Source organism: Sceloporus occidentalis, unplaced genomic scaffold (genome assembly GCF_023333645.1).
Source record: "Sceloporus occidentalis isolate IW3139 unplaced genomic scaffold, rSceOcc1.0.p SCAF_459, whole genome shotgun sequence".
Classification (NCBI taxonomy): domain Eukaryota; kingdom Metazoa; phylum Chordata; class Lepidosauria; order Squamata; family Phrynosomatidae; genus Sceloporus; species Sceloporus occidentalis.
This window is the reverse complement of record NW_028317439.1, coordinates 155,001-175,593: the sequence shown is the minus strand read 5'-3', so window position 1 is coordinate 175,593 and position 20,593 is coordinate 155,001. Positions and strand designations below refer to the sequence as shown.

Genomic DNA, 20,593 nt, shown 5'->3' with positions numbered 1-20,593 from the left:
CATCTGTGAGAGAAACCGCGTTCTGCTACTTCAAAAGGTACATTGTACCGTTTATTTACATAGCAACGCACTCATTGGTTAATTTTTCTCGTTTATAATTGGCTAGGCTACCCATCAATGACGCATCGTCCCACCTACATCTCCTTGGGTTGCTAAGTTTACCTCGCTCTACCGTGACGTCGGCTTTTGAACCCCGCCCCTTAGACACTTGCGCCCCCTGGTGGCAAGAAAAGTATCGCAGTAGCTCCAAACGCGGAAAAACGTTCTGCGTCTATGTTGACGTCACGTCGTGCTCTGTTTGCTCATTGGACGAGCGGGCTGTCAATCACTCATTTGCACAGCATTCGGTGCAGGGACACACTTACCGCCACAGGTCGCTCGGACTTGCCTTAGCCGAACTTGTGTGGTTGAAGCTGCAGCGCGCGCCTCGGTTCTGCCTATTGCACGAACCCCATGGCAGAGCCCGCGCTCTGAGGGAAAAGTTGTGAGGCGCCGGTATCTGCGAGCAGACAAGAAAATGACACGGGCAGGTCGGGCCGAGACATCCCAGAGAACCTAAAGGGGCCTTCCCTTCTCCTCAGGGAAAGAAAGTGTCTGTGGGAGGGAGGAGCAGGACTGCCGCCGCCGGTCGGCCGCAGCTGTCATCCACCACTCCTTTGCTGTCGGCAACTTCGCTCTCTTCACGGTACACTCGCGAGGAGTTTGTCGGTGACCCCATAGTAAGCTCCCGAGTGCAGCTCCGAGACCGTGAAGTAGCCCTCAACTCCCGGAAGTGGCCTATGTGACGGGGCCGCCGCGAGGGCACGGAGCAGCGGGCTGGGGAGAGAAGGCAAGCAGCAGGCAGTGTTACGGGGCCCGCCTTCACCATGTCGGCCATCTCGGCGGCGGAGAAAGTGGACGGCTTCACGCGGAAGTCGGTGCGGAAAGCTCAGAGGCTAAAGCGCTCGCAGGGATCGTCCCAGTTCCGCGGGCAGGGGGTGCCGGTTGAGCTCACCCCGCTGCCCCCTCTAAAAGGTAACCGGGGGGAGGGACGCAGCTGGTCTGCCAGATAACTCGTGGCTCACTCCGCGGGAACCCGGCGGGAGCGGCTTATGTACTACTAATCCAGTGAGCAGGGCGTTACACATCGCTAGACGATTAGTAACTTACCTAGAAATATCACCGGCAGGTGGACTGCACCCACAGGAAGGTGTGAGGGGAGGGCACAGCTGAGAGGGCTGTGCCCACTGGAAGGTGTGAGGGGAGGGCACAGCTGGGAGGGCTGTGCCCACTGGAAGGTGTGAGGGGTGGACACTGGCGGGTGGGCTGCGCCCACTGGAAGGCGTTGGGGAGGTGGAATTCACTGGTGGGTGGGCTGCGCCCACTGGAAGGCGTTAGGGTGGGTGGAATTCACTGGAAGGTGGGCTGCGCCCACTGGAAGGCGTTGGGGGCGTGGAATACAGTGGCGGTTGGGCTGTGCCCACTGGAAGGTGTGGGCGGGAGTGGAATTCACTGGCGGGTGGGCTGCACCTACTGGAAGGCGTTGGGGGGGTGGAATTCACTGGCGGGTGGGCTGCACCTACTGGAAGGCGTTGGGGGGTGGAATTCACTGGCGGGTGGGCTGCACCTACTGGAAGGCGTTGGGGGGTGGAATTCACTGGCGGGTGGGCTGCGCCCACTGGAAGGCGTTGGGGGGGGTGGAATTCACTGGCGGTTGGGCTGCGCCCACTGGAAGGCGTTGGGGGGGTGGAATTCACTGGCGGTTGGGCTGCGCCCACTGGAAGGTGTGGGGGGGGCAACCTGGCAGGATGCCTGTGCCCAGGCTGGGTTAGCCAAACATTTTTGTTGACCTCCAGGACTAGAAACTTTAGTTGCTGATTTAGAAACAGTGACACTTCATTGTAGGTTTTTAGAACCTTGCGTTACTGTCCGGTGTTTGAACGAATATCGTTGTTATCTGGCAGATATCTACTGGCTGGATTTACAGTTTCAGGCCGGTGCTTTGTACAGAGCTGCCCATTTTTACATGTATCTTATCTCTTTGGCTGTAAGGTGGAGCCCTTAACTACCCCCCCCCCCAATTGAATTGTGTGCCTGACTGCTGGCTTCAGATTTACCTTCACGGATCAGAGATGTTCCTAGCGTGTTGTGACAAATGAGATCTAACAAGACTAATGATTACATTTAAGTGGAGCTCCTGGGCCTATGCCGTTCCAAACAGCACTGCGTGCAAAGCTATGTATAGCGCAGCGGACGTGTGTGCTCAAAGCACATGCTATAAAGCAATATATATATATAAACTATACAAAAAAGAGGGAGCTGTGCAGCTGTGGCGTAAGCATCAGAGAGTGCCATACCTAGTCTTTTCTAAAATAGTTTCTCTATAGACTTCTTCCTGTTCCGAGTAGGGTTGTTTTTATATTTTAAGGTACATACTTAATCCAGTGTATGAAAGGTAGTTTATATTCCATACCTGATGGCACTCAAACCTCCAATCAATACCTGCATGTAGTACGTCAACATAAAGACCAAATATACTGGCGTCTGATCGGTTGCGAGGTCAGCTTGCCAGCTTGTTGAGACAGTTGTCTGATCCATGCTGACATGCAAAGTAAAATCCAATGCCCATTGAAAATTACAGCAGGGGTTAACCCTCACGCAAATAAAACTATTAGAAACAAGATATCTGTAATCTCTGTATAAAACAACCTTTATGCAAAAATACTTAAAATAGCCATATAAAATCAACTAAAATCAAATAAACTATATATACAGTGTGTGTGTTTATATATGTAGGGAGGTGGAAATAGAAAGTCCTGGTGTAACTGTATATTTATATCGCTCCCTAGCCTTATGTGTGATCGGACTCCCCTCCCAACGTCCCGTGTGGACATGTTCCTCCGTAACGAAAATATATAATTGAAATGACTAAAGATCGGCCCCTCTATCTTCGTTACAGGGGCCACATGTCACCCCCCCCCCGTAAGCGAATGAAACAAACAAGCTCTCTTGTACTATAACTTTGAAGACTCTCACACCCAATCAGCGGGATTATCAGAGCTTCAACCAAATCCAAACAAAAAGGATGACTTAATAAATTGTGCTGCAGTAAAGCTTTAGTTCCACTCTCAGTACGAGGGTAGTAGGTTTGGTGAGTGGTGGGAAAACCGCCAGCCAAACCCACGCGCATCAAAACGCTGCACCGGAGCTTTAGGGCTGTGTTAGTGAGTGCTGTTTGACAGCGATGATTTCTTCGTCCATCTTTTTTGTGTGTCATATCGCAATCTTACGTCTGTGTGTACTATAGACATCCGTGTAGGCAAAATACACCGCTGGTGCTGGGTTTATATAAATATCTCCTCATACAATATCAGTCTGTTAGTATAACTTTCAGATTTCTGCGAATAGTCTGGGGACAATGACGCCTCATTAACGGGGTGTTTCCGTTTACACTCCTTACTGGTTAATTGATTATCAATATATTAATAAGCCAAAATGTTGCCACACTAATGCAACAGGGTCGCTTGTGAGTCTGTTTTGTTAAACTCTAATGCAGCCCTGATATGTTATTACACCCAAGTCATAGTATATATATATATATATCACATCTATCTTAGTTTATGAATGGTATCTCCTCTGCATTTAGTACAGATGCAGCTGATTTGATTTAAAGGCTGGTTACCGGGTCTAAACCCATTGATACTTTGGGGCTGAATAATTATTAGGATCCGGATACCCGGAATTCTCAAAATCCTGCTTAAAGAAGGCGACGACACGGATTCTAAGGGACGGGGTCATGACTGCCAGCCAGGCTATACGGTTCCTTTGCGTTGCCCGTTTGTGATATCGTCCCTTTGGCCGTTCGTTCTGTGGTTAATCATTACACGGTTGTTTTGATTTGTGAGCCCTGGTCAGCCGGCCTGTGCCGGGAAAACTTGTTGGGACTGCTAGTGGTTTCCTCTGACATCGTTTGGGAGGGATTGGTATCTCTCAATTTGCTTCCTTCACCTGAATTATCATGCTTGGGTTTGGTAGAAGGAACCAAGGTGAAGAATAACAATTCCCTTTAAATCATTAGAAAGCGATTGCTGCGCATGTGTGAGAGTATCCGCGTGGCGGCTGTGAAGACTTGTCTGACCCTCACCTCCTGTAATATACGAGACGGTATCGCGCTGTCCGAACACTCGCGCTTTCCTTTACTTCTTCTGTAGAACATAAGCCACAGAGCTATCGGGTCCGAGGCGGCTGTCAGCGGTTTCTTTACAGTAATAGTTTGAGTCGCACGCGCTGCAGGTATACGCGGTGATATTTATAAAATCCACATAAACGAGTCACCCTTCAAATTTAACTTGTCCCCGTTTCTATGAGACGTCCCGCCGAGCTCCTAAACGTGTCCTGTTTGCTGCTCCGGCCCGTCAGGGGAGCTCCTTGGGTTGGTTCTGAACGTTGGAATTGACCCGCTGTCTGTCGGGAGGCAGCGCATGTTTTTGTGTGAATACAAACCTGCATTATCTATGGGAAGCGGCGCCTAGTCTGTTTTATTTTTTTTTTCCACTTTTTTTTTTTTTTTAAATACGTTTTGTACTGATGCTCAGTTCTTCGCGCTTTGCATATCAGGTCTAAATTTGCCCCGTGTTTTAAACATAGTCTGCAAAGTGTTACATTGTTGATTAGTTTCACTGTTTTACCCCACAAGGTAATGAGGGCTACACATTTGTGGAATGCGAATATATCGAGTTGTAAAGCGTGACTTACCTGTATGCGGTACCTTTAGGAGAAGCAGCAGCAACACAGCTGCAGTGCACAGCCTCCTCGGCGGTAGCGCTTTCAAGGCGATTCAGTCAGGAAAGTTCTCCCGCTGGGGCGCTAATGGATGGCGGCTGGAAACTGTGAAACTCCGAAACAACGCAAGCAGATAAAAAATAAATAAATAAAAAACTGGGTAGATGAATTGATTTGTATTTCCAACTATATCCATACACCTGCTGCCCTTCTGTCCCTCCTGTATATCGTCGTGTAAATAGCCATATATACGTATAAGCTGCAGTTTTTGGAAGCTATGATGTCTAAAATACATTATGTTCTGTAATCGTGATTAAGCTAATTTGGAATGTAAATGGGGCTGCTCAGCTTGCGTGAAGACTGCTGACATTATTTCGGTTCTGCACGTAATTGGAATTTAATGATGTTTTGCAAAGAACAGTCTTCCTACCCCAAACAGCGACGGTGCGGGTTACAGCGTAGGTGCTGATGCTGCCTCCTCCCTCGAAATTCCTAGAAGGCATTAAACTCCCTGGTTTATACGCTTTCTGCTGATGCTTTTCTCAAGGCTCCCTGCCCAGGGGGCCACAGCTTGGAGTTTTCTGCGCAGCTTTTAACAGGGTTACGTCAGCTCTGTCCTCAAGCGGAAGCGAGGTATAGTAACAGTCCATCAAGTTCCACCCTGCGCTATGGCTTTTGACGTTTTAGTACGTCATATGGCGGTTTTGAAGGGGATCCGTCACATCTGAGATAAAAGAAATTCAGCACCGAGTTTTCAAGTTACTTCCGTGTCTGACGTCTGCCGAAGGAACTGCCGGCCGCACGTGATGCAGATTTTTGTTAAAGTCCCATGATTCCCTTTTACAGATGGTAGTTGGTTGACCCGCGTGTGCATTGTATGTACCCTTACAGTCATGTCAGACAGCCAACAATCATCTAGCGCGAGGAAATGTATACAGCAATCAGGTGGCAGCTTCCGTAGATGTATGGTGTATATGGGTGTAAGGATTGGCACGAGACGTGACCTGGAACTAGAATAAAAGATTTATGCCTGTTAAACGCTTTCATTTGGGTATTTTTATTTTTTTTATTTTTTTTTATTAAGCGCCAGCAAATAACGCACAGCAAGTATACATTAATGAGTACAGATACATCAGCGTAGCTGAGAATTAACCGTTATTTCCGGTTTCTCTGGCGAGTTACAAAACATGTTACCGAGCTCGGAAATCGGATGGGGAGAAGAGGTGCGTGCTGGGACAGCAAAGTGAGAATCTTTAAAGGAGCCACAAATGTTACGTTTATGGCGCATCTGGCCCCAGAATCGGATTGTAAAAGCTCGCGTTATTTTATGCGTAGGGCTATGTTCGGTGGGATGCTTGGCAAAGGGTAGTTACGTCATGCCTCGGTGACATGTGGAGGCGCAACAATACATATTCTTTCCAAGTCTCTCCCGCTCTGAACATGTATTGGTCATATCGTTTGTCAGATCGTATGAAGTGAGTGAATGCTCTGTGTGAGCAGAACCCGGCAAAATATCCCATTCATTCCGCTGCATATAAATGAGTCGGTTTCATTTATACAGTTTAATGACTCTATGCAGTTATGCTGTATATTAAATGTAAGGTTTGCAGAATCATTTCCTTAAAAATTTGGTAGAAACATATAGAGCCCTGTGACGCTATTTATTTATTTTGTTTCCTATGAAGATGTATATTCTGTTCATCTAAGAGCAGCCGACCCACCGTGTGGTGACTTTTAAGTTTTCGGTTTGGTATTTCTAACGCTGCGCCTGGTTACCAAGGTCGCTTTATAGCAAGTTGGAAGTATCTCTAGGGGCTTCGACTGTAAGGGTTAATCAGAGTTTTTGTTTCTATAGTTTTTCCAGTAAATGTATTTTTGGAGCTGTTTTTTGTTTTTTTTGTTTTTTTTTTTTATGGAAAAGGCTGACCCTAGTTTTAACATGTTCATGGGACGCTACTAATAGACTTCTAAAATCTTGGCTTTCTAAACTCCTTATTAAGAAATTAAATTGAATTTGATTAGCGACTATAAACATGAGCCTTTCTGAGAGTAGAGAATTTTCACATCCCTGAAAGGAAATCGCGTAAGGCGCTAATGTTGCTACGAGTCTTATTGTATGTGGAAATACAGTAGGACGCATTAAATTGCATCACTTATACATCTTTTGTATCATTTGCAACGCACACCTTTCGAGTCGGGAACTAAAAAGCATGCGCGTTGCAGATAATATTGGCATTAACATTCATATGACGGCTGGCGGCATGCGCGCCACTCGGTCGGTTTAGTAGCCGAGGATCTGTAAGCTGCTGAATGGCTTCAGTTATTGTACACAAAGAAATATGATATATTATTTAACTAGTTGTGGGTCATGATTGGGTTAAATGAAAAGGCCTTAAATGAAGTTTTGGGAGGTTTTCTTTGAAAGGCAGTAATATAAATTAGCGATTATTACTTTTCAACTGTTACCATTTTTAAAGGGAAAGTACCATGGAAAAATATTACCGGTGCTGTATACAGTAATGACCCCTCCCCCGGCGCTGTATACAGTAATGACCCCTTCCCCTGGCGCTTTATGGCAATGCTAATGAAGTCTGTTATTCTGTTGAGGGTCCAGCTGGGTGACTAAGACCGAGCATTCCACGGGCAGTATGATGAGGAGTCAGAAAAGCCATTGTGTTTTTAACGCTTCTTTTTCTTGGCATATTCCGGAGGTCTGACTCGATGGCCATGTGTGGAACTTAAAAATCTTGATATTCTTGTTTAGAATTCTCAGAGGTGTCTTTATGCTAGAAAGACACTCTTACATTTTGTGCTGCAATTGCAGAAGAGTATTTAGAGGAATAATACGGCCGGGGTAATTATTTCCGTTTCATGTTTTGGGGGGGTTTGTGAGCAGAAAGTCCAGTATAGCCCAGTATTCCTTCTTTCTATTGAAGTGTCATGTAGCGTTTTTGTTGGTTTCTTTCGCTTTTCCTCTGGTTCTATTGCCGTCTCTTCCACGAGGGCGGTGTATTGATTTGTAGTGTTGTTTTTACACAACCCAGTGTTACCGCAATACACCTGAGAGTGAAGCAGGGGTTCGCGTTCTTGTCGTGGATTGTGCCGTCTTTGAATAGAATGTCTGAATACATTTTTTTTCTGTTACTAAAGCAAAGTAAAAATGAGTCCATTGCTTCGTATCCCTGGCTGCCGGCCCCGACTCCCACAACTTTTCTTTTAGAAAGCTGAATGTGTATCTCTGTGCCGGGCGCAGTAATAGCAGCTCGCCATTCCACGCGCAAGCACTCGGGCTTTCATTAAACTATCTCGCCCTGTGCCACCCAATTATTCATTCCATGTTTAAAAATAAATGGTGTGTGGGGGGGTAAGTATTCTGGAGTTTCTTGGCTGCTCTTATTTCACGTGAAATGTGATATTATTATCTTTACCTCCGGAGAGTTATTTTCGGTGTACGGAGAGGGCTGTATCCTAGCAACCTGGGATATCACCTCGGAGCTGCGGGAGGCAATCTATCAACTGAAGCTTGGAAGGCTGACGTCACGTTATACGGGGTGACCGAGGAGCAAGGCTCTTCCTCATACGATGGGAAATACATTGAAATGGGGCTTGTCCGACGTGCCAGTTGTGTATCTTATTAGATTATTAGTTGTGAAAAGTATGAATCTGGGGGGGAGGCTTTAAGGGACAGTTTAATGTCCTTAGCAGCCCCGTAAAATAATGCATATTGTGTGCACTTCTAAAATCCAATTTTATTTTTTCATTTTTTAAATAAAAAGATTAACCGGACATAGAAATAGCTGCTGCAGCTGCCCTCCTCTTTAGTCCTTCCTTTTTGCCGCTGTTTTGCTGCTTGAAGCCAAAGGGCGATGGGACAAATGCATATGGGGGGGGGGGGTCCTGCAGAATCCCACCATGCATTTGCAAAAGAAAACCACAAAACTTTAAAGGAACCATGCAGCCATTATATGCATTAAAGTGCGCTACATGGATAGAAACCATAGGGGTTTTTTTTTTTACCCCCCCATAAGATAAAAAAAAAAAATACATAAGCAATATATGAAACAGACAACTTACATCAAGATGCTTATTTTGTCTCTCCGTCTCCTCCTGCTCGCTGTCTTGGTGTCACCCTTGACTCTGACCTCTCGTTCACCCCCTGCATTTAGTCTCTAAAAAGTGCCATCTCCATCTTAAAAACATTGCCCCCATCGTCCCTTCCTAACACGGCATGCCACTAAGGCTCTCGTCCATGCCCTTATTATTTGCCGCCTTGATTATTGTAACTCTGTCTTAGCCTGTCTCCCACTTAACCGTCCCACCTCTCTACAATCCACCATGAATGCTGCCGTCAGACTCATCGTCGTCTCCCCCCTCTCTTTACTAACGTCTCTCCCCTCTTTACTAACGTCTCTCCCCTCTTTACTAACGTCTCTCCCCTCTTTACTAACGTCTCTCCCCTCTTTACTAACGTCTCTCCCCTCTTTACTAACGTCTCTCCCCTCTTTACTAACGTCTCTCCCCTCTTTACTAACGTCTCTCCCCTCTCTTTACTAACGTCTCTCCCCTCTCTTTACTAACGTCTCTCCCCTCTCTTTACTAACGTCTCTCCCCTCTTTACTAACGTCTCTCCCCTCTTTACTAACGTCTCTCCCCTCTTTACTAACGTCTCTCCCCTCTTTACTAACGTCTCTCCCCTCTTTACTAACGTCTCTCCCCTCTTTACTAACGTCTCTCCCCTCTTTACTAACGTCTCCCCCCTCTCTTTACTAACGTCTCCCCCCTCTCTTTACTAACGTCTCCCCCCTCTCTTTACTAACGTCTCCCCCCTCTCTTTACTAACGTCTCCCCCCTCTGTCAGTTTCTTCACTGGCTGCCTGCGCAGGATTTGTTTCAAGATCCTGACTCCTAATTTCAAAGCCCTTCACAGCGGTTCCCCTCCCTACATCTCATCACTCCTCTCTAAATTCACTCCACACCGGTCTCGCTGCTCATTCAATGATCTCCTTCTATCCTCTCCTCTGACTTCTAGCTTTCATGCGCGCTTACAAGATTTCCCCAGGGCTGCCCCTATCCTCTGGAACGCTCTCCTTTCTCCGTGCCTTTATTCAGGGGAGGCCTGGCTGCTTACAGGCTGGGGGGCTAGTCTAGTCAAGTGGCCCATTGCGCCACCGAATCAGCCCATCATTCATGCCCATCTTTTCCTGATTTTCTAACACATGTAATGTGATGGGATTGGGAGTACGTCAGTACACAAAAAAAGTCATCATACACGAGATGCCTGAAGCCACAATTTAACACAACTAATCCTTTTTAATAAAATACGCAGATTGAACTAGATTAACACAACTTTTCTGCTCACTGATTTCTGGGGCTAGAAAAGCTTGTCCTTTGACCACTCTTTTTTTAGTATTTTTGCCCCCCCTTTTGTGTAATAGCCCTGCCTTTATTCCTTCAAAAAATCCCTTAAAACACACTTTAAGGACGCTTACATTACACATTAATGCCCTCCCATATTCCTTTAGCTCACCTTTCCCAGTCCCTCTCCTGCAATACGTTTACTAGTGCGGCTGCTCCATCCCTAACAGTGGCACTGTTACCTTTTCTGTAATACAACTCAACTCCCTCTAGATTGTAAGCTCTTTTGAGCAGGGCCGCCCTCACCTGTTCTGTAAGTCAAATTGTTATGTTTATATACTAATGTCCCCAATAAATAAGATTTATCCAAGGAGTCGTCTCATAGGGGGAAGTCAATGCAATCGTTTACTTCATGTAAAGTGGGGGTGCGGCCTATATTCGGGGTCTAGCGCCCGACGCCCGGGAACATGTAGTTCCGTGTGCCGGGCAGGCAGCAGGGTTAGGATACAGATCCCCCGCAGCGGTGCAGGGGACCTGCATACTACTCTCCAAGACGCTGAGACAGCCTCCCCTGCCAGCACTTCCCACGGGGGGAGTCCCGGCAAGGGAGATTAAGGCACATCGTGCAGACGTGCCGGCAGCGGAGGTTGTTTACGCTCGCCGGTGAACGTCTGCGCGGTAAGCTTTAACCCCTTCGCGTTCAGGACCGTCATTACAAGAAGGTCACTAAATGACCTTTGACGGTCCTGAACCGTCAAAAAATTAAATAAGCTTAGAAAGTGATCAACGATCGCTTTCTTCGCTTAAACGGCGTTACTGTAATGCCTCGATGTCGAGGCATTCAGTAACGCCGAGATCGGCATCGGGGGCCATGTCTGGCCCCTCCCCGGGGCGTCAACAGCCGCCATACATTGTATGGCGGCGGACGCCCGTTTTAAAAGCGTTTAGGAGGCGATCAACGATCGCCTCCTAAACTTAAATGGTGTCGCTGGAATGCCTCGATCAGGAGGCATCCAGCGACACCAAACACTTACCTTTGGATGGGCTGTGACTGCTCCGGAGAGCGGTCACAGCCGCAGCTGCCGGTGATCTTCGCCATCAGCAAGATGGCGGCGGCCTGGGAAAAAAAAAATAAAGAAGAAAGAGTTCGCTAGACGGTCTCCAGACCCTCTAGAGAACTCTGGCTCCACTTGCAGGTTGAATACAGGTACTGCATTCAACCAAGCAAGTCAATGGAACCCAGCTTTCTAATCACTATGTGATTAGTAAAATATTCAAAATAAAAATAAAAAAAATAAAATGGGAAAAAAAAAATAAAAAAAAAATGTGCTAACATTTAAAAATAATTATGCAGTGATGTCACTTGATGAACCATCCAGTACGAGCAAAATGTGTAAAAAAAAAATATAAAAAAAGTATTAAAAAAATAAAATAAAATAATATAATAAAGTTTATTATTTTGAGCAAGTGCTAAAATTTCTCAAAAATCTCAACAAAGAGTTAAAATAAAAGCACTTCAAATACCCAAGGGGTGTCTAATATATAAAAAAAAAATGGCTGATGGGGTAAATTGGAGTGGCCTAGCTCAAAGATAGGGCATAGGTACAGACTGACCAAAATGGAGAAAAAAAGCGCACTTCCCAAATGTGGCATTTTAAATCTCAAACATGACAAATCCATGCATGTGGGGTATCACTGCACTCAGGAGATGTTCCTGAACACACATTGGGGGGTTGTTTGACAGTGACATATACCAGAACCTGTATATCTATAACTAAAGTACAATTTGTGTGGGAAAAAAAAATTACTATTACAAAGTTTGACAAAGTGTAGTTCTATAATTGGTGCATGTAAAGGGTTAACATAACAGCATTTGGAATACCCTGGGGTGTCTAGTTTTCAAAAATATATGGTTTGAATGGGTTAAATTGAGTTAACCGGCTTCAAAGATGTTCCAAAGAGGAGAGGGAGGCAGACTGACCAGATTTGTTAAAAAAGATTTGGAAATCATAAAACGCTGCTTGTACTTATTGCCCTATAACTTACAAAAAACATAAAAACATTGGGTATTTCTAATCTCAGGACAAGTAGTAGAATCTATTTAGCTAGTTTTTTTACTTGCTTTTTTAGGTGAGTAAAAGATTTTTCAAATAAGTCATAAAATGTGTTGTTTTTTTTTCAATTTTTCACCATGGTTTTTTTAATTTTTTTTATAGTAAATAAGATGATACAATCAAAATAATGGTATCTGAAGAAAGCCCATCTTGTCCTGAAAAAAACAATATATAACTTATGTGGGTACACTAAATGGGTGAGGAGAAAATTACAGCTGAACACAAGCACCACAAAAGTATTAAAACAGCCTCGGTCCCACAGGGTACAAAACGAAAAATGAGCCCGGTCCTTAAGGGGTTAACAATCCTCCTTGGATTGTTAAATCTTGGCACAGAGGGGCAGCATGTCTCGTTGGGACACAGAGGGGCAGCATGTCTCGGGGGAGGGGCAGAGTGGCAGCATATCTATTACACTTTAAATTAAATTTTTTCTTTAAAAAAAAAAGCACCTAACTTTTAGGGTGCGGCCTCTACTCGAGCCAATACAGTGTATATCCGTATTTCCTTGTAAAAGGATCGTAGTTGATGAGCGATCGCGTTCATGGCCGTGCAGTCATAAACTCACTCAAACTGCTTTTCGCTTGAATGGCCGAGTGCTGCTGGGGATAGCCGTTTACAGCAGCTTTAGAACTACGTGCTCATCATTTCATGGATGTTTAGCATACATATGATCTGAAATGTATGGTATGTGTCGGTCATGACACGGAAGCAGTTTAGAGAGAAGCCAACATCTGGGGTGTAAGAAACATAACTTTCAGGTAATGCGGAGGTTGCCAATTAGTGTTTGTCTCTATAGATGCCTTTGTTTCCTGGGAAAGAATCTCCTGTATCCAGAGCCTTTTTTTCCATGCGATATTGGAAATATTCAGCAAGAAACATTCGCAGCAGCCACACGTTAGACGCAAGCAATGGTAGCCATGTTGCTTTATCTTGATAAAGGACAGCAGTGTAGTCAAACGGTGACATTTTTAATGTGACCATCCAATAAAAGATCAATTTTCTCCTTTCAGATCACGTCCCGTGAGTGAGCCTTATTGTTTCTATATGGATTTAACTGTTTTTGGCTTTGGAGCTTAATACACCACATCTAGCAGACCATGCTACCTACACAGGTCTCTGCTGGGCCTCCCGGACGTACCCGATCTGCTGCTAGTGGGCGGTCGGCCCTGCGGTTTTAATGCCGGATAAGCGCAGGGCCATAGAAACCCAGTGTGCGGACACTGGCCTAATAACGTCAGGGCTGCTCGGCCATCCCCACTCCTGCCCTACCCATCCCTCCTCGACGTAACCAATGAAATAGAAGTTCAGCAAGTCCTTGGCACGTGTAGCTTTTGCTCAAGTTTAATTTTTTTGGATTCAGTTTGATGATTGTCAATATTCTGAGAAAAATGGCTTTTGTTAAACATTGTTTACCTGCAGTTAAATCTTGTCCTGTTTTTGCACTTATTAGATACCCCGTCGACCGATCAGCAGGACCTGTTCTGCCAAAAGCTGCAGCAGTGCTGTGTGTTGTTTGATTTCATCGACTCTGTGTCGGACCTAAAGAGCAAGGAAATCAAGAGAGCCACGTTGAATGAACTAGTCGAATATGTATCCACAAATCGAGGCGTGATCATAGACTCTGCTTACCCCGATATCGTTAAAATGGTAAGTTTACACGTGACTCCCTCTTTCAGCTGCGTAGTTTCTCATACATTTATTACCTTCTATCATTCTTAAAAGCTTTGAGTTCCAGGGATGTCTGTAAAAACCTTTACAGTAGAAGCCGCAGAGCCGTTCAGTCCTGGGTCCTGCAAGTGTAGCTCTGGATTTAACATTTTATGGTGCTTGGAGTTCACCTGATTATTAGACCCCCCATTTCTTACTGCATTCTCTGCCCCACGCCTGGGGTATGCTGGGGCTGGTGGAAAGGGGGTGCTTGCCCTGACTCCTTTATTTATGACAACCTTGGAGTGCAGTGATCACAGATAGTGATTTAGGTGTCAGTTTGGTATCGGATTGTGTTCATTGGAGAGGCGACTGCAACTGAATGAAACGTACAGGCAGATGAATGTATTTGCTAGTCGCAAATGTGACATATCTGTGAAAGTGTTTGATTTTTTTTTTTTTCTGCTATCGTGGGTTCTATTACATTACATTAAAATGTATCGAATTTGATGACAGGTAAGAACCATTCGGCTCATCTAGTCTGCCCATTTGTCCTGATGTAAGGAGTTTAAGCCCATATCAGTCTCTGGTCAGGTCCTATAGTGAGGAAAGCCTTGTCTATCCCATGCCTGTTTAAATTCCCTCACTGTATTAGCCTCCACCACTACTGGTGGGAGACTGTTCCACTTATCTACTACCCTCTCAATAAAGTAGAGCTGCCTTGTGTTACATCTAAGATTTTAAGATCCTTTAATCTTTCTGTCCTTCAAACCACTCACCATTTTTTGTAGCTCTCCTGAACTCTCTCCGGTGTGTCTATCCTTCTGTTCTCCAGAACTGTACACAATACGGTGAAGGCTGACCAGAGATCTGTAAAGTGACATACAGTGGCATTACCTCTTCTAACTTAAGTCATAGGGTTTTTTTTTCCTACTTTGTATTGATTATTGAAGCAAGAGACCGTTCACTGTTAAGAGCTTATAAAACCAGCAAAATAAACAATATTATATAAAAGATAAAGTGGCCAGCAATCCTCTACATGCCACGTATCAGCTCTTGTTCTTTAAGCTGACATTGAGTGTTGGTTTTAAAGAATCTCGTGTGGGTATAAAATGATAAAAAGCTTCTTCCTCTGTCATATCTTTACCTCTACTATCCTCTCGGCATCCTTAATGGAAAGTCACTAATGTTCCCATACAACATATTTCCGATCCCTCCGTCTTTCCCTCAAAGGATGTCTTTCCGTCTAATACACTCAGTGACTTGCGTACGACGGGAGAGGGCTTTTTTAAGGTTTTCTAGTTGATTTTACCGCATTGTGTAGCTACTTTGGTGCTAGACCGTCTGGCCCTTCGGGGATCATCTGGTGATTTATATGGCTTGTTTTAAGTACGTATGTTAATAAAAGCTCTAATACTTTGTGTTTTTGGCAGATAAGTTCAAATATTTTTAGAACACTCCCACCGAGCGACAACCCCGATTTTGATCCGGAAGAAGATGAACCCACGTTAGAAGCTTCATGGCCTCACATACAGGTATATCATTTAATCGGCAGTCATTGTGTTCCTTAGCATTTAAACCTACTAGCACTAAAAAAACTGGAAGAAGATTGAAAAAACATTTTTGACAATTTCCTAAAGTGTTTTTTCACATGGTTTAGAGGCAACAAAGAGTTGGGTTTTTTTTAAACGTCTTTCTAGTACAGTCGTGCACAACTCCATAACCAGACCAGGAATTGTTTGTCCGACAACAAGTAGTTTTACAACTTTTTTTATTTTTATTGTAAAGGGCACTCCTGTTATTGTACATGTTTTAATACATATGATAGCTGAGTGGTCCCTTTAACTTTGCATGGGGCATTCTGCATTTGCCCCTTCCGCCGCCTCCTTGCTATTTTCCGTACAGGGGGTCTCCTGACGCGGGATATACTCTCCTCCACTGCAGGTTCAGTGAATATTGAAAGCACGGGGGCATGTGATAAAAAAATTTCCTGACGCTGATGATCTCCGCATGTATGTCCCAAAGGGGAAAGGTGGGCTTCAATGTATATTAAATGGTATACCGGGGCTAGTCAGATTTTTTATATATATATATATATATATATATATATATATATATATATATATATATAGCTAAAAGGTGTAGACCTGCTTGCTTTAAGCTTTTTTTGTGTGGTGTATATTTCGGGTTGTTTCACCTATAATTTATTTTATGCAGATTTATTCAATTTTTGTAGTATTTACAGTCAATGAGTATAAAGATCCCGTCTTATGCTTGAGTATAGAAGATGATAAAGTGGGTTTGAGGTTGTGAGGCAAGACATTGTTTTATTCTGCCCTGTGATCTGTTTTTTTGATAGTAAAACTGTCCCTCTGTGCCTTCCTCAGAACGATCTGTTTGTATTTTAAAGGCACCAGGTGAGAGGATGCAAAGCCTTCAGGTTAATGATTGACGACTAGCATTTGACCTGTGGTGGTGTGGCTTGGCCACTGAATTCTTGAGTGTTTTATTTGTGACAATTGGGATACAGTGAGAAGAACTCTTTCTGCACGGCTAGAAGCGCAATTAATCGCAATACCTGTGGTTTATTGGTAATGGTACATCGAGGCGTGATGTTACCATTGGGTATCCAGATTCCATAAAATCTACCTGGCAGACCCAAAATGCTCGTGTCCGGTTCTTAACGCCTCACCGGGAAGTGTGTGGAGCAGCTGATCGTTAAATGTGTTCGGATTATTATTCTTTGGGAAGTGCTGTGGAATCCTTTCACGGAGAGCGTGACAAAGCACTCATTGTTCAGTTATTTATGTAGAACTGTATGTATCGCGTGATGTTGCATCCTTCGTCACATGGATAGCCGGAGTGATTTCACGAACTACATAACCCAATTATACGTCAGTGCATTTTAACTTTCTCTATCGGTTGACCTCAAAATGAAGAAGCTCCCGCTCACCGGACTGGGCACATCTAAGGGACTCTTATGGTGTAAGGGAGGGAACCTCTTGTAAATGAGTATAAACATGGCACGGCTTGGGTCCTAGGGGTGAAATGGCTTCTGTGTAAACATACAGCAAGCTTTTTCAGAGTGAAACTATGAGTTGATTCCAAGACATAAGTTGCATATCACACAAGTCATACTGCATCAACAGCACGACAACAAACATAACTGCGTACACACAAGCATAACGTGTTCCATCTGCCTGTGATGGAGAGCAGCGCAAACAAGCAACACAAACTAAACGCAACGAGAACCATGACAGAAACAGCAAAGTGTTAAATAGTTCCAGGGATTGCCGGAATGAATGGCGTCTCCTCTAGCAATGCACTGCGGACATTGTATCTCCACGGCCGCATTAGCATGGATGGATGTGTTTAGAGGGAGGCCTCCCTGACCGGCCGTCCATGCCATGCGTCTATTGGCCAACCTGCCCCATGTCAACTTAGTCCAAACTGTTAGACTGTTCGCATAAACAATTTCTCGTGCTGGAGACTGATGTGCGGGTGGTTAATGCAGTCTGTATTATGGCATTCTGCACTGAAGCATTATGGGAAGTAAATCTTGCCTGGGTAGATCTGGTTATGCCTTTAGTTTCCTAAAGTCGCTCCGTAAGCTTTCTGTATGTTTGGTTTTATGAGAACAAATTGTTTTTGTGGGTGGCAGTTTTGAAAGCGCTTTTAAGGATGCATAAGGTATAACCCATACAAAATATATAAACCCCAATTACAAACCCATTTCCTGTATGTGATCTGGAAGAGGGGGCCCTGAAAATGTATTTATAATTAATATTTTCATGCTTTTCATAATATGTTCTCCAAATTCAGCCATGCAATAGATTTCTTTGGAAAACTACTTTATTAGTCTTGTGTCGGATCAATTTTATTTTGCAATAAATGTAATCGGAGCTTAAAGTCTGTAATTGTGATCTTTGTAAATGTATGTTGTATCTAATGAATGCATATAGAAGTTATATATCATACATAATTATAAAATATATATATTATAAATAATAAAAGATATGGAGCTGCTACTGAAGGTGTGTTCACTAGTGTCACAGATCAATGTAAAGTGATATTCGGAACTTCTGGTCAGTAATTACTTTGCTCCTTATCCTTATGAGATGTACTTAACCTGTTTTTTTGGTTTTTTTTATACTTTTCCTGTTTTCTAGCTGGTGTATGAATTTTTCTTAAGATTTTTGGAGAGTCCAGACTTCCAGCCCAGCATTGCCAAGCGCTTTGTGGATCAGAAATTTGTGCAACAGGTAATATTAAGTAATGGTCCCTTTATTTGTGGAGGTGAGATCTGTATATTTTGGCTGCATCGTTGAAATGGGGAAGATGTCCTCGATGCATTGAATGCAGTATTTGAAGCGCGTTATCAGAGTATCGCCGCTACAGTTTCGAGCTTCAGTAAGGTGTGATAATGGTGTGCCTTCAGATGAATAGGAATGTTACACATTATAAGGCACTCGGCTTTATTACTGTATTACAAGCAAATCCCCTCACTATCTTGATCCCCCCCCCCCCCCCTCGCTATCTTGATCCTCTCTTGTTTAAGAATGTCGGGCAGGGGTCGCTGATGTTCCGGGGTTGTGTTTGTTATACATTGAAGTTGTCTCTGTGTCTTACAGAAAGTTTGTCAATAAAATGGTTGCGGGTTACATATTGAGAGCACTAGTGCTTTTGCTTGGGGTGAGTTTTGCCGTCTGTGGTGTATGCCAACAACTCCATGGCAGGGGTGCTTTTGGATAGGTGTACGTGATAAATATAGGGATGCAAAACAATGTAGGATATGTGCATTATAGGACAGGATATGTTTATTATATGAATGAAATAATAGCAACCTACTGTATTCATTAAACAGAACAGAATGTTAGGCACTAGAAGGAAGAATTTTAAAGGCACGACTGCCGGGCTCCTCACGTTTGTTCCGTCTCTTCTGTCAGTTAGAAAATGTTTGAAATGCTGATTGAAAAAGCCTTGTTTTTTCCCCCAGGGCAGAATTACTTTGTTTTTTTGCGCAGCTCTCAAGTGAACTTGGTTGCTTTACACTGTTGTCCCACGGTGGGCCCTGCAGTAGTAGTGACAGGACGGGTTTAAAGTGTTTTTTTTTTTTATTTGCATGCTTTTTGTTATATCAATAAAAGTTAGAAGTCCGGTCTGAGCAGTATAAAATAACCCTCTTTGTATATACCAAAAAAAACTTTAAAATTACCTTTCAATGAAACCTAAAACCTATTGAACCAAAATGCATCCTTACCCCGCTTTATGCTACGCGTGCGTCATGCACCCCCCAATCGCCCTAATTTTGCCTCTGTGCTGTTTCAAACTTTGGGGTTTATTTATTAAAGGTACAATCGTGTTATATCTTCCCCCAGTGAGCTTCTCCTGCAGCAAAGAGCTTGACCCACCCTGTATAATGTATCTTTAAATCAGCAAGATGTCGCCGAAGCCTCTTCACCTATTAAATTATGCACTATACAGGGCCAGCTAATCTTTTTGCTGGAGAAACCTGCCAGTGATGGCCTTCCTAATGAATAGTAAAGTGAGTTAAAACCACATCTCTCTTCCCAACTCACCATTTAGCAAGTAGAGACCCCCTTGTGTTACTCCGCTCCCCTTTAGGTTGTAAGCTGGTAAGCCGAGCTCTCTTTACCTTTGGATTGGTTTCTTTGTTGATTTCAGGTTACCATGTCGTGTGTAAATCCTTGGCTTTATACGATGATATTAATAATGTTTATTGCCGAGTGAAGGTTAAAGCGTCCTTATAACGTTCATATTTTCTATGGTGCAGCTTTGCGGAGTTTTTCGGGTTATCGCCATGTAAAGCTACAATCTCTCTCACTTTGCAGACTAGGATCGGCGGATTATTTCATCAGCTATCTTCTGATGTTAATCTCTTGGAAGTGAGGGGATATGTGGGATGCCATGACGTTTCCCCCGTGTTTCTCTAACAAATACATGTTGGCATAGAACTTTGCCTCTTGGTTCTTAGCATTGTTGTGTTTTAAGCTTCTTTTGTGAACTTAACCCGTCTTTCTCTTTCTCGTTCCTTTTCTCTCTCAAAGGAAATCTATTACTTGTGGTTTATAATACAAAAAGCACTAAATCAAATGGCTCATTAGGTTGGGGTTCAGCCCATAAATTCAGCATTAAATGTTGGGTTCAATGACATTCTATCACTGAAGCGAAATAAAGGACATTTAATAGCCATTCACCTGATCACTAAGCAGAACTAAATCACAGTCAGCTCCGCGTGCAACTTATAACGTCTAAAACCTTTTGTTGATTTTCATTGTGCTAAACCTTTATCCTATTATTTAACAGCTTTTGGAGCTTTTTGACAGTGAAGATCCCAGAGAACGAGACTTCCTAAAAACCGTTCTTCATCGGATATATGGGAAGTTTCTCGGGCTGAGAGCCTTTATCAGGAAGCAGATTAACAACATTTTTCTCAGGTAGTAAATTGCTGTCACTGTTACAGAGAATAAACATAATAGTTGGCAAAATAACAATTACTTTTGATAAAAGAAAATATATCTATAATTGTGTTGAATTGCTTGAAAAGAAACATTCCATTAATCAACAGAACGTTATTGGGATGGGCTGGAAATGAGTGCTTGGTACCTGTTGGTACTGATAACCGAGGCGAATGGAGGTCCGTTAAGGACACTGAATCCATGCCTTTTAATTTAAAGCTATTTTATACTATAGAA

General features: G+C 43.7%; 1 protein-coding gene across 1 annotated transcript in view; it reads left to right on the top strand.

Moving 5' to 3' along the window:
- The first annotated feature begins 866 nt into the window (after positions 1-866).
- Positions 867-20,593, top strand: part of LOC149271822 (serine/threonine-protein phosphatase 2A 56 kDa regulatory subunit alpha isoform) — a 26,481-nt gene continuing 6,754 nt past the window's right edge. Inside the window, exons 1-5 of the mRNA XM_089507112.1 lie at positions 867-1,014; positions 13,681-13,877; positions 15,311-15,412; positions 18,047-18,139; positions 20,205-20,335. Of these exons, the coding sequence (XP_089363238.1) occupies positions 867-1,014; positions 13,681-13,877; positions 15,311-15,412; positions 18,047-18,139; positions 20,205-20,335 (671 nt within the window). The remainder of the gene's footprint in view (positions 1,015-13,680; positions 13,878-15,310; positions 15,413-18,046; positions 18,140-20,204; positions 20,336-20,593) is intronic.